General features: G+C 44.8%; 2 protein-coding genes across 2 annotated transcripts in view; one reads left to right on the forward strand and one right to left on the reverse strand.

The window, feature by feature from the left end:
• The first annotated feature begins 2,781 nt into the window (after window positions 1-2,781).
• On the forward strand, window positions 2,782-6,135 carry LOC132839096 (uncharacterized). The gene is made up of 2 exons (XM_060859877.1): window positions 2,782-3,910; window positions 3,966-6,135. Exons 1-2 carry the CDS (start codon window positions 2,782-2,784, stop codon window positions 6,128-6,130), a joined length of 3,294 nt encoding a protein of 1,097 aa, XP_060715860.1. The 3' UTR covers window positions 6,131-6,135.
• A 4,669-nt stretch (window positions 6,136-10,804) lies between these two features.
• dennd1c (DENN domain containing 1C) overlaps window positions 10,805-14,380 on the reverse strand; it is a 13,829-nt gene continuing 10,253 nt past the window's right edge. Inside the window, exons 18-22 of the mRNA XM_060860486.1 lie at window positions 13,464-13,505; window positions 13,267-13,380; window positions 12,668-12,756; window positions 12,023-12,215; window positions 10,805-11,920 (exon numbers count right to left, since the gene is read on the reverse strand). Coding sequence (XP_060716469.1) covers window positions 10,991-11,920; window positions 12,023-12,215; window positions 12,668-12,756; window positions 13,267-13,380; window positions 13,464-13,505 — 1,368 coding nt within the window. The 3' untranslated portion in view covers window positions 10,805-10,990. The remainder of the gene's footprint in view (window positions 11,921-12,022; window positions 12,216-12,667; window positions 12,757-13,266; window positions 13,381-13,463; window positions 13,506-14,380) is intronic.

Genomic DNA, 14,380 nt, shown 5'->3' on the forward strand with positions numbered 1-14,380 from the left:
TGTCAGGAAAAGATAATGATCCATTTGCACAAAGAACAGACCTGGGCTGGAAAATAGTTGGTGGTGCCAACCCTTGTGTTGGCATTTTCAGCATTTTTGGCATTATTGGAGCATAAAGGCTACAAGACATGTTGGACTTGTCCAAAATAAATGTCTGTTAAAAACCAAGAATGACCTGAGCCTCTTATTCAACTCAAGGGGAGTAACAAGCTTCTTGACTTGACTTGAGATGATTTCGACATTTCAGGTGCATTTTTACACTGATGCATGATAATCAATTTCAAGTGTTTGTGTGTGTGTGAGAGAGAGTGTGTGTGTGTGTGTGTGTGAGAGAGAGAGTGTGTGTGTGAGAGAGAGAGAGAGTGTGTGTGAGAGAGAGTGAGAGAGTGTGTGTGTGAGAGAGAGAGAGTGTGTGTGTGAGAGAGAGTGTGTGTGAGAGAGAGAGAGAGTGTGTGTGTGAGAGTGTGTGTGTGAGAAGTGACGTGACATACAGCTAAGTACGGTGACCCATACTCAGAATTTGTTCTCTGCATTTAACCCATCCAAAGTGCACACACACAGCAGTGAACACACACACACACCGTGAACACACACCCGGAGCAGTGGGCAGCCATTTATGTTGCGGCTCCCGGGGAGCAGTTGGGGGGGTTTGGTGCCTTGCTCAACTGCACCTCAGTCGTGGTATTGCCGGCTCGAGACTCGAACCCATAACCTTAGCGCGTGTGTGAGTGTGTGTGTGTGTGAGAGTGTGTAAGTGTGTGTGAGAGTGTGTAAGAGTGTGTGTGAGAGAGTGTGTGTAACCCTGAACTGCTCAAACTTAAGTCCCTGCTGTTTTCAATTTTTAAACAGAGGCAAAATTAATAGATGCATTTTTTTGGTAAATATTCAAAATATTTGAATAATCTTTAAAACATAAGACACCTCACTGTCGGATAGGTGGATGCAGCTCATTTGCATTAGAAACAGGTAAGTGGGGACCCCCCCAAAAACAAATAAATAAATAAAATACACTTTCCTCTGAACGCTTCTTCGACCCTTTTTGTCCACACTGAAAAAGGGGACGTGTTCAGTCCGAATAAAAAAAAAAAATTTCACTTTTTCGACAAAACATGTATTGGTTTCTTGTCTTAAACATAATAAAGACAACTTTCTCAATAACACGTGTGCAGTTCAGAGAGAGTTCTCGCAATACACGCAATATATATAAAGGATTTCAGACTGGGGCCAATGGAAATGCTTCTCTCCTTCGGTGCGTGTCTTTATTCCTCAACCCAGAACTTCAAAGCGGAACACTTGAGGTAAATTATCTGGAATGATTAGTATATTAATTGATTTAAGATGCCTACCCAGCTAACACACGACATACTAGTTACGTAATAATTGCACCCAAGAAGATTGGAACTGACCAGTGAACTAAATCCATAAGTGTCAATACAAATATAGCAACAAGCAGAGGCATTGACCAAGAGTCAAGAAATGATGATGAAAATAATTATTATTAATACTTCAGTAAAGTTCATTAAATCTATCCTGTTGTTAGTGTGGTCTTTAAACTTATGAACTGTGTATGGACTGACAAAGGTGGTACATGAGGAAGCAATTTGACAACAATGCAGTAAATCATTTAGGTGCATCAAAAAGCGTGATCGTTAAGATACCAGAAGACAAGCTAATCCAGCACACCAACACCAGCATAAAAGGTCACCAAAATGAAGTAACCTCATAATTAAATACAGAAGGAGGAGAAAAACTGCAAAAAGGTCCACTTTTTGAAAAAAAGAACCCCACCCCCACCCCCACCCCTCAATAGGCTGGCTACGGATCTGTTCTTCTTATTGTGTAATTCAGCTCCAGCTGAATTTTTCTTTATCTGCCAAAGTAGTGTTTTTGTTATTAACGTTATTAAAGGCGAGAACAGGAAAGAAAACGGGTTTGTTTTGTAATAACGCGCACTGCGAGTCACATGACTGTCGGACAGGTGGATGAGGAACAGGTGCGGGATGTTCGTTCGGCTTTTCTAATAATAATAATAATAATAATAATAATAATAATAATAATAATAATAATAATAATAATAATAACAAACGATTTCGCTTAAACTTATCATCACAAGTCGGAAGTTTCACTGAGATAAAAACGGACGTTTCCTGTCAGGTAAAACAGGTGCAGCAGCTTCACACAGAACAAACAGTCAATCTGTTCAGGTGAGAAAATAAACCCAGTATATTATTTTCAACAAGATGTGTTGTGTTTTAGGGGTTAATTCCAGTGACTTTTCATATTGTTCTTTTTTTCTTAACTTTTTTTAAAAAAAAATCTTTAATAAATCTATTGGAATCTTCTGTTTGTTGTAAGAAAACAAACGAAACTGTTTTAGTTCACTTTGTAAGTGACGTAAACACGTCGAGAAACTGGACATTCAACATAGTTCTAACTAACATTGTGTGTTGCCAGATTGGTATGTTTTCAATAACTGTGTGGCACAACAAACAGCAAATAAATATAAATTATCATATTAATTATTTTATTAGTGTAGTGTAGTAAGTATAAATACTGTATTATGAGCGTACTGTAAATAAATACAAATAAAACAAGAGAGTAAAACCTTTTTTACCCTGATGTACATCAATGATGTTTTATTTTTATATTATTTAGGGTGTATTTTGTATTCCTTCATGTGGTCGTTGAACAAATGTCTATAATGTTCTACATTTTATTTAAAGCATATATCTGAAATTTATTCAAATTCAATTCACTTTATTTGAATAGTGCATTTTAACCATGGTCTTAAAGCAATCAGCTGCGCCTCATGGTTCGGGTCCTGCGTCCGCCGAGGCGGCGCGGCGGCTCCGATCATGGGGTTCGCAGGTCGAGTTAGCGGAGGCGGAGCAAGAGACGGGTGTTTCCCTTTCTCTTGCCCTCTCCCCTGACTCCGTTCGCTCAGTTTCGGTTTCGGGAGCTCGCACTGCGATTTCTCCCGACCCGGAAGAGGGCATGCTGCTTTCCGCGTCGGGCTCTGAGGAGCTCGATGTGGGCGGGGACGTGCTTTCCCCCTCGGTAAAGCCGAATGAGAGAGAGCAGTCAGTCACGTTCGAGGAGCTCCTCGAAGTGGTGTCACGCGCCGTGGGTAGGCTGAATTTGGATTGGCCTGAAGAGGAAGTTAGTGTCGCCCGCTCTAAGTTAGACGACCGCTTTCTGACTTCAGGCCGCAGGCCACCTGCACGCAGGCGACTGCCTTTTTTTCCTGACCTCCATGCTGAGGTGTCGAGGTCCTGGAAGAATCCATTTGCGGCGCGTGTTTTTTCTCCGGCCATGTCTGATTATTCAGCCATCATAGGGCTTGAAAGCCATGGCTATGGGGCGATGCCTAGGGTTGAAGAGACGCTCGCGGGCTATCTCTCGCCTGCATCGCCCGCATGGAGGAGACCTGCCCTTCCCTCCAAGCCCTGTAGGACCACCTCAGCCCTTGTAGGTAAGGCTTATACAGCGGCAGGCCAGGCAGGTGCGGCTCTGCACACCATGGCCGTTTTGCAGGCCTACCAGGCTGACCTGCTGGCAGAGCTTGATGGGAGGGAGGAATTGGGACCTCAGGCGATATCTGAGCTCCGCCGGGCCACTGACCTTGCACTCCGTGCCACGAAGCAGACGGCCCGCTCCATAGGCCGTTCAATGGCTGCGCTAGTTGCCACGGAGAAGCACCTGTGGCTTAATTTAACCGGCATAAAGGACAAGGATAAGTCCTTTCTCCTGGACGCCCCGGTGTCGCCCCTGGGTTTGTTTGGCGACGCAGTGAATACTGTCGTCGACAGACACCAGGAGGTGAAACGCCAATCGGCGGCATTCAGGGAGTTTCTCCCTCGCCGCGGCGAGCAGCCTGGGCCTTCATCTAGCCACTCCCTGCCCCCTTCTAGTTCGCTTAGGGCAGTGAAAAAGGTTAGTGTAGCGGCCCGTGCCCCCCCGTCTAGGACTAGGGAGGCCGGTCAGCGTACCCGGGCCCAGACCCGTCAGGGGAGAGGGGACCTTAGGTCCGTTATTTCAGCCAGGCGAGCCCCAAAGGAGTCCTGATGCCCGTGGGCGGGGGCTCCTGGGGGCATCCTATTCAGGAACGCCCCCCCTACTGCCTGCCCCGCCGTCTTTGTCGTTTCGGGGGGCAGTGGGGCCTGTCTCGGCTCCCCGTTTGTGTACGGATCTTCCCGGGTTAGCGCCTGCCAGTGTGCTGTTTCAGGGCACCCGGGAGGTCTGCGCGAGGCTGTTGCCTCTGTCAGGCAGCCTGGCAGCGTGGAAACTTCTGCCAGGGGTGTCGCAGTGGGTCCTGGACACTGTAGAAAGAGGGTACAGGATCCAGTTTTCCTCCCGCCCCCCGGGCTTCCAGGGCATGTTGCCCACGATCGTGGGCGGGCACCAGGCGGTGTTCCTCCAAGAGGAACTCTGCTCGCTTCTGGAGAAAGGGGCCATAGAGCATGTTCCCCTCCCAGAGCAGGACTCCGGCTTTTACAGCCGATATTTTGTTGTTCCCAAGAAGGACGGGGGGCTGCGTCCGATTTTGGACCTGCGGGCTCTGAACTGTACTCTGAGGACCTACAAGTTCAAGATGCTCACGCTCAAGGTGATCGTGTCCCAGATCAGATCCGAGGACTGGTTTGTGACGATCGACCTCAAAGATGCTTATTTTCACATAAGCATTCTGCCAGAACACAGGAAGTTCCTCAGGTTTGCTTTCGGGGGCGAAGCGTACCAGTATCGTGTCCTTCCTTTTGGCCTAGCCCTTTCACCCCGTACGTTTACGAAGTGCATGGATGCTGCCCTGGCACCGTTGCGTCTCCAGGGCATCCGTGTACTGAATTACCTCGACGACTGGCTCATTCTGGCCCAGTCCGAGGCTATGGCAGCCAGTCATCGAGATGCTGTGCTTGCCCACATGAGGTCCTTAGGCCTCAGGCTGAACCCAGGAAAGTGTGTGCTTGCTCCCTCTCAGAGAACCACCTTTCTGGGGGTAGTTTGGGATTCCACCACGATGCGGGCACATCTGTCTCCCGCTCGGGTGGCCTCCATCTTGGCAGCAGTGAAAGCTATTCGGCTGGGTCGCGGCCTCTCTGTCGCCGAGGCACAGAGGGTGCTCGGCCTCATGTCAGCAGCAGCCAACGTTATCCCTTTGGGTCTGCTTCACATGAGGCCGTTCCAGTTCTGGCTCAGGGGTGCGGGCTTTCATCCTCGCAGACATCCCCTCAGGGTTATACGGGTTACGCGCCGTGGGCTTCGTACCCTTCTTCTGTGGAAAAGACCCCGGTTCTTGGCCTTGGGTCCCATTCTAGGGGCGTGTCACCGTCGCAGGACTCTTTCGACGGACGCCTCGCTCTCGGGCTGGGGCGCGGCTTTAGATGGCCGCCCGGCCCAGGGTCTATGGGAGGGCCCCTGTCTCTTGTGGCACATAAATTGCCTGGAGATGAGGGCTGTGTTTCTAGCGTTGAAACACTTTCTCCCACACCTCAAGGGCTGCCATGTCCTGGTGCGGACAGACAGCACCGCGGTGGTGTCCTATATCAATCATCAGGGCGGTCTGCGTTCACACCCCCTGTTCAGGTTGGCGCGGCAGATTCTGCTCTGGGCAGAGACCAGGTTTCTTTCGCTGAGAGCGGTTTTTATCCCAGGGCGTGTGAATCGGGAGGCAGACTTCCTGTCGAGGCAGGTGCTGAGGCCCGGGGAGTGGCGGCTTCACCCCCATGTGGTGGAGCGAATCTGGCGGATTTTCGGCCGGGCGGAAGTGGATTTGTTCGCCTCCGAGGAGTCGACCCACTGTCCGCTGTGGTTCTCCCTCTCTCATCCGGCCCCGTTGGGCCTGGATGCCCTGGTATGGACGTGGCCGAGGCTCCGTCTGTACGCCTTTCCCCCGGTAGCTCTGCTCCCGCAAGTCCTAGCCAGAGTGCGCCACGACCAGGTCAACCTTCTCCTAGTTGCCCCTCGTTGGCCCTCTCGAGTATGGTTCACGGACCTAGTCTCCCTCCTGAACGGCACTCCATGGGAGGTTCCCGTCAGGAGGGATCTCCTCTCTCAGGCGCAGGGGGCAATTCTTCACCCCCGCCCCGAGATGTGGAAGCTTTGGGTCTGGCCCCTGAGGGGGACCAGCTCCTAGACGCAGGCCTCTCGACTGAGGTGACAGAGACTCTGCTGAATGCTAGGGCTCCCTCCACTAGGAGGCTGTATGCTCTGAAGTGGAGGCTTTTTCGCCTCTGGTGTGACGAGCACTCTCAGGATCCAGTTCACTGCCCGGTTGGTACAGTGCTGGAGTTCCTGCAGTCTTGCTTTTCTCGGGGCCTGTCCCCGTCTACTCTAAAGGTGTACGTGGCCGCGGTCGCTGCGAACCACGAACCTGTCCTTGGAGCCTCCTTGGGTAGGCACCCTTTGGTCTCTCGCTTTTTGCGTGGTGTCAGGCGGCTGAGGCCTTCCTCTAGACCACGCCTTCCTTCCTGGGACCTCTCTGTGGTCCTGGAGGGGTTGGTGGAAGCCCCCTTTGAGCCCATGGAGTCAGCCTCCGAGAAGTTTCTGACCCTGAAGTCGGCTCTGCTTCTAGCCTTGGCCTCTCTCAGGAGAGTCGGTGATTTGCAGGCTTTGTCGATTGCCCCCACCTGCCTGGAATTTTCCCCCGGCATGTCCAAGGCTATCCTGCACCCCAGGCCGGGTTATGTCCCTAAGGTGCCAAGGATGGCGGGTTGTCCAATCATCCTGCAGGCCTACTGTCCCCCGCCCCATGAGTCGGCGGAACAGGGGAGGCTGCATTTGCTTTGCCCGGTGAGGGCCCTGAGGACTTACGTCCACCGCTCTAGCTCGTGGCGTAACTCCTCCACCCTTTTCGTCTGTTTTGGGGGCCGGAATAGGGGTAATCCGGTTTCCAAACAGCGCCTGGCCCACTGGGTGGTGGAGGCCATTACTCAGGCCTATGAGGTGCGCGGTCAGGCCTCACCTCTCGGCATCAGGGCCCACTCCACTAGGGGTATCGCCTCATCCAGTGCTTTGGCCAGGGGTGTCCCCATTGAAGATATTTGTGCTGCGGCAGGATGGTCCTCTCCGCACACCTTTATCAGATTCTATGACCTGGACTTGGACCCCACTCCAGGGTCCCAGGTACTGCGGGGCCTGTGATGTGCTGTTGGCAGTTTGCTCGTGCTCTTTCACGGCCTCTGGCACAGTCATCGACCGGTGCGTGGCGGCGTGGGTATTGGCGTTCCCATAGCGTCAGCACTGACGCAGCGTCGAGTTCCCTCGAAAGGGAACTACACCAGGTTACGTATGTAAAGTTTTACAGAAATATATAAACACAGAAAAAAAATTATAAAGTTTAAAATTAAATTAATATTGATCCCCAATTTATTCCTAATCCTGAATTCATAGCTTTGTGGCAATATTCATTATTAAATGCTATACAAATCAAATTTAATTTAATTAATCAGGTTGAAGGTTAAAACACACACCACTCCTGATATAAGAAGAATCTGACCTAAAGATTGACTGATCTGACCTCACACTGCTGTGTATAAATGTATACAGATCCAAGTATTATATCTCTGCCTAAAAAAGAGAGAAATGTAATAAAAAAAAATTAGGCTATATCAATTTATCCTGGGGTAGATTTCTAGTTAGAGACTAACTTCCTGACCATGAAACTTGTACTGCTTGCATTGAGAACATAATTTTGGCTTTTATAATGTTGAGTATTATAATGTTGGATATTATAATGTTGGGTATTACATGAGCAGTTGTAATAGTTCATGGTTTTAGCAGGCGGTCGTTTTATTGTTCATTCATTTGCGTTCTTAAATCAGTCATTAAATCTAATCATTAACCCCATCAGTGATGAGTATTTCTCTGACAGAGGACTCTTTCATGGTTCTGTGTGCATGTGAGAATAACACAGTGATGTTTTTCCCCAATCTGCAGGGAGAAATCACCTGTAATGTTGTGTAATGTTAGAGGAATGACACCATAAGTACACCCACCCTGTTGTGAGTCAGGGTTGAACCAAAATGAACCATTTCCTGAACCAAGGAAAACCTTAGGTGTGTTTCCACCATAGGAAGAAGGGCAGAGTCCATCCTTGAGGCACTTTCTTAATTCCTTGGGTGGAATTATATAGGTAGGTCTTTAATTACTGCATAATTATAAAACTGTTCATTTCATGTATTACATAATCATAGTTCTCATAGTTTTAACATTGTAAATTAACTTTATTCTGTAGAACTTTCTCATGTCATAAACTCTATTTCTAAATTTAATTTGAAACCACATTTTCCTATGATGTCAATTAGTTGGTCTTCATTAACATATTGTGTGTGTGTGTTTGTGTGTGTTAGTGGACCATGGTGGTATTGATGCTGACTGATGTGCATCTGGTCCTGGCATGTTTCTCGCTCGTTGCTCTGCCCACAGTACTGATGGTATGTTTGCTGTGCAGAAAACGTTGGACTGAAGGAACCTACCGGCCGAGCGCAGAGGAGCAAAAACAGTCTGAAAGCCAGGAGTCAGAGAAACCAGGCCTTCCGTTACCTCTGCCCAAAGAGGAGCGACTGATCTGAGACCCTCCTTTAGCTCACTGTGAAGGAGCTTTGAAGTGTGATCATAAATCAAATTTTTATTGATGAAATATGATGAAATAATGGCATCTAAGAGGATTCTGTTCCATCCTAAAACCGCAGCTCATGCTCTACATATCAGTGTATTCCGTAATACATTACATTGGACACTGATGATACTTTCTTACTCGATACTGGACAAACGTGGTCATGGCTGAATATTGAGCCGAAGTGTGTATGTTCATCATATTGTACAGAGGTGCTAACATTTATCATTTTTTAGCTACAAAAGTCATATTATTCATTACAGCGATATTAACAGCACCAGAACACTGAAAGGTTTTCTGCTTTTTCAGTTAATGCAGAAAATAACATTTACTCAAAGGAAAAGCTGATTTACTGAAGAAAAAAGATGTATAGTGTGAGCATAGTTTTTTTATTTTTGGATCATATATGGAAAAAACTATTATCATCTGAATCATGGACATATTTTTGTGGTAAAATTAAATTTTGTTGTTCTTTTGTTTTATTTTTCCTGTCGACTGACCTGTGACTATTAGAAAAGTTGGTATCTCAGAGGGACTAAATGTATATATCCACTGTGATTAATAGAAAAGTGGTATGTGTTTATTTCGAATTATTACAAATGATTATGAATTGACAGATGTTACTGATAAGAGGACAAATGACACTGACTCCATTCTTTCCAAATTAAAAAAAAAACAGAGATGGCCAACTGCAAAAGGGTGCATTTATTTTTTTATGGTTTGGAGGTGAGAGATTGGTAAATCTGCCATCCACCAATCCACCTATAAAATATGACTCCCTGTCAGTATGGATTCACTTCTCAGTCATGACTGTCGAGTAGTGTGTGTTTCAGTTCGAGTCCCTCCTTTTAACTGACTAGATAAGAAGTTATTCTTTAAAAAGAAGATATTTATTTACATATTATTTTCCTTGCAGTTTGTTTTCTAGTCCACATTAAAACAGAATTATGTGTCGTTGAAAGTGATTCTTTTGGAAAATGTTCTCCAAAGTGGAGGTATTGAACCAGGTATTGAACATGTTGCATGTTTTGGTGTTTGTGTATTCGATTCTGCTTCATTGCACCATTTTATCAACCTTGTGTTGTGGCCATTGACACAAATGATGTCATCATTATGCGACAGTATTTAGCTGCCACTAAAGCCAGTGCTTTTAATTTTTTTTAATCGGTGGCTTAGTGGTTAGCACGTTCGCCTCACACCTCCAGGGTCGGGGTTCGATTCACGCCTCCACCTTGTGTGTGTGGAGTTTGCATGTTCTCCCCGTGCCTCGGGGGTTTCCTCCGGGTATTCCGGTTTCATCCCCCGGTCCAAAGACATGCATGGTAGGTTGATTGGCATCTCTGGAAAAATTGTCCCTAGTGTGTGAATGCGTGAGTGAATGAGAGTGTGTGTGTGTGCCCTGCGATGGGTTGGCACTCCATCTAGGGTGTATCCTGCCTTGATGCCCGATGACGCCTGAGATAGGCACAGGCTCCCCGTGACACGAGGTAGTTCGGATAAGTGGTAGAAGATGAATGAATGAATGAATGGCTGTGTTTCCGTCCTTGAACTATTTTGATTTGTCTTGCCCTGTTCTTTGACATATTAAGCATGATGACTGGTAGAAACTTTCTGTTTGGTGTGTGTTGGGTTGGGTTACTGTTTTTTGGTGAGAGAATTTTCTTCTTTCTGTAGTTCTTATTATAAGGTAGTTCAATCAGTCAGTGGGTTTTGTTTTGTATGTTGTATTGGCCTTGTTCTTTCTAATGGTATACAGCAACTAGCTAAATGTATATATTTTATCATCTCAGAAATTATAACCTATTGACTTAACTCCTGTGTCCCATTTTATCACAATAACATGCTGCAAAAGTTATTGATTGACTAGCATGTGATAACCTTCACCTTCCCTGGATGTTCGCTGTTGTGTGATAGGAGACGTAACTAGTGGAAGTCCACTAAATTAGGGAGGAACTAACTTAGTTCACTTTAACTAATATCTGAATAAATGTGTCTTGTGTGAGTTTTGCTTCTGCTTTTTACTTTCAACATTTATTTATAAGATTTAGAAGATTATACATATATATAAGATTTTTTTTAGTTTTTACTTTTCTACTCTAAACAGGTGAAGAATGTGGTGGTGTTTGTCAATTTTACAGGTGTATTTATACATATATATATATATATATATATATATATATATATATATATATATGATTGCACTCATTGGTTTATTTCATTAGACAATAAAAATTTTATTTTGGGATTAAATGTTTTAAAATCAGACAAAATAAATGTGCTTCAGTATTGCAAACTGATTTTTTAACAGCAGGATTATTGCATGGTGATGATCGCTGGTATCTTGCGTCGGCATGGTCATGACGTTTACCCTCCAGTCAATCACTGCTCAAATCTCTTTTTAAGTTCAGACACTTTCGGTGGTGGCAGGTCTTCTTCATCTGTAGCTGTGTCTGACGACTTGGATGCGGTTGGTGATTTAATGGTCAAGTCATCTGTTTTTGTATTCACAGTCAACCAAACTGCTCCAGGAGCTCTTGGAGAGAGCTTTAGAGATGATCTCACAGTCTCAGGTGAGCTCTTGGTCTGGTAGGCCTTGACCTGGAACAGGGCCACTTTGGAGAGCACTTTAGGAGCTGCTTGTTCTCTGCACACTTCTTGCTCATCTTTTTCGGCTGCGTTAACTAAAGTCTCTGCATTTAGTTGTTCCTCAGCCACTGGCTGCTTTCCCTGGGATGAGTCTCTATCTGGACTCTTTGCCTTGTTGTTCCCATGAATTAGATCTTGGTGTCCCACACAGTGTTGTTTGTTTATTGCTTCTTTTCTTGGCCTCTCATGAGCTCCACTGATTTCCTCCTCCTCATCATCATCATCATCATCAGGTTTGGATCTGCAAGTTCTTTCCTGATTTTCTTCTGGTGTGCTGCTATTTTCCTGATGATTTTTTCCTGATGATCTGCTAGTTTCACCCTGAGCTACTTCTGACAAACTGCTAGGCTCCAGTTGATTTTCACTGGATGAACTGCTAGTTTTTTTACAGTCTCCATTCAGCTCCTCTTCTAGTTCTTCCTTTAGGTCCACAAGATCCTCCACCAATCTTCCAAGATCCATAGATGGCTCCTCCTCCCTCAACATAATGTGACCCTCTCTCACTCCCTCTCTCATGTCCCTCTCTGGTACATCACTTGGAAGCTCAGACTCCACCTCCTCTATATCTAGACCCTCTTCATGCCCTTCCTCCCAGCTCATCAGACTGCCATTGTTCCCAGTGGAAAGACTCAAGCTCTCCTGACTGGGTGTGGCCAAGCTCCTCTGGAACACATGAGGGGTAAATTGAAAAAATAAAATAAATAAATAAAAATGATTGATCATCAGTGTGCATGTGTCTGTGCATGTGCATGTGTGTGTGCTCACTCTGCTGATGAAGTCAGTGCAGTCAGAAGTGAAAACGTCGAGGCTGCGTGTGCTGTACAACAGGCCCGGCTCTGCTGAGCTCTGAGTGTTTAACGACTCGAAGATCTCCCCTAGCAAGTCCATCTCCTCAAGGTCAGCCATCACAGAGAACTCTTCCTCCTCTGTGAGATCATCAGAAGCTAACTCTATATGGCTGCACACAAAAACACGAAAGGATTAAGCATTATTCCCTTTATACCACAGCAATGGTTATCTTTTTTTTTATTCAAGAATATGTAATAGTTTTTCCCCTGAGCACTGATATTTAATGTTGTGTATTACGCCACTTTTTCACTTGCATTACAGCCACAATGTGGCTCTGTGACCAGGCTCTGTGACCATGAAACTGCAATAAATAAAATAAACAAACTGTCCTGAAGATGTCAGAAAACATAGTAACAGCTTTACCTTTGTTACAAAGCACTGATACTGGAGACTCCTTCCAATAAAAAAGTCACCATTTTTAACATTTAAACATGTTATAATTCCTTTTGTATGAGTCCTTGTGAACAAGCTGTAGAACAGGAAGTCCAACAATTGCCTCTGAGGAACACATACACACACACACACACACACACACACACACACACACACACACACACACACCTCTCCTCTCCCCAACTGCCACTGTTGTCTTTTGGTGGTTCCTCCTCCTGTTGGCCGGCTGCTTTGTGTGTCGGCCTGCGAGGTCGGGACTGGAAAAATCAATGACAACATTAACATCCATATTCGATATTTTTAATCCAAACTCAAGCAAAGCTTTATAAAATATCCTATGTATTTAAACCAAGGCACAAAATTGTGTCCCCAGTCTAACATGGTTTTGTAACATCAGAGCTGTTAAAACAAAGATAAACAAATGAGCTTCCGTTTCTAACGGAAACTTCCTCTGACCAGAATAATAGACAAATAATCAGCTTCATGTTTGATCAGATAAATAAATAAATAAATAAATAAATAAATAAATCTATATCACAGTCTGTGATATCATTATAACAGTCTATTATCATTATAACAACATTTTTTGCTACAAAAAACAACTTCTACACAACTGTGATAAATGCTTAATTCAAATAAATTGTAATCTTCTACCATGTAAAGCAAATCTCTGGACCGTTTGCTCATCACCCAGTGAGTGTGTTCATTCATTTGAGCCCTAGTGGAGTGTGGGATGTGGGATGTGGGATGTGGGATGTGGGATTCACCTTTCCAAAATGCTGTGTGATCGGTAATCTGTTCTGAAGGCAGTCGGATTTGTTGACTCGGTACGAGTGTGTGCTGCACACAGAACCTCCTCTCTGGAGAGTCTGTTTCTGCTCCTGACACACATACAGTCTTCTCTTTACCAGATGTTTCTGATTTATTTGTTTTCTCTCACACACATAAGTGTTGTGTTATTTACCTTTGATGAAATAAGATTCTTCAGCTTGCTGTGATACGTGACCTAAAAGAGAACAGGACGAAGACAACAAATCTGATCACACAGTAGATAAAACGATCGTCGCTTATTTTTACTATTTTTAATTTGATTTATTTCCATTTATGCGACGCCACATGTTCTATGGTAGGTTTTACACGCAACAAGCTGATTTTTTAAGAAAGAAGAATGTACTATAAAATTATAATTATGCTCTGGAACTAGACCTGGCTTATTGTAGATGCTGTGTATTTTAGTATGATGAAAGTTTTTTAAACAGTATGCTGTATGTAGTAATGTACAAGGTTCCAGAGACATGGAGTCGGCAGACGCCTCGGACAAGGAAACTTATTTCATATTATTGCTTCATTTTTTTAATATAACCAAATTACCTACACATGTCGTTCAGAGTAATTCATACTATAAATAAATATTATAAATAATTCCAATCTTTATTCTATCAGAATTTATGCGATCAATACGGAAGTCCTAAGAGGCCATGCTTTATATTTTTTCTTTCATGTTTTCTTGTGATCTCAACGTAACAAAAACAAACAACAACAACAGAAACAGTTTTCTCATGACGTAATTGTATAACAAGAGAAACTGCATGTTTCAAACATCCTTCTGTAGCCATTCGGAAATTTCCGGTTCCTTAAGCCGCCAATGAATCTGACTACACGTTCATGGTCACTATATTGTCTTCGAGGATAAAGTTGCAGAACTGAGAGCCTCCATTTTAAGCGTCGGACACTTATGTTAAAGTTGTCAGAGAGCTGTTTCAGTTTGAGTCCCTGATCAAAGTAATCATCGTTCATGATGCTTCATTACTGCACTTTTGCTGCCTCAACATGTTCTTATGCTGGGATCATGAGAAAATGAAGTCGTAATTATGAGAAAAC

This window comes from Tachysurus vachellii, chromosome 24 (genome assembly GCF_030014155.1).
Source record: "Tachysurus vachellii isolate PV-2020 chromosome 24, HZAU_Pvac_v1, whole genome shotgun sequence".
Classification (NCBI taxonomy): domain Eukaryota; kingdom Metazoa; phylum Chordata; class Actinopteri; order Siluriformes; family Bagridae; genus Tachysurus; species Tachysurus vachellii.

What these genes read in the sequence shown, in the direction of transcription:
- LOC132839096 (XM_060859877.1), top strand. Translation starts at nt 2,782, where the DNA reads ATGGTCTTAAAGCAATCAGCTGCGCCTCATGGTTCGGGTCCTGCGTCC. An exon ending in CCACTCCCTGCCCCCTTCTA is followed by an intron (nt 3,911 to 3,965) that starts GTTCGCTTAGGG and finishes CCCCCCGTCTAG; the next exon opens with GACTAGGGAGGCCGGTCAGC.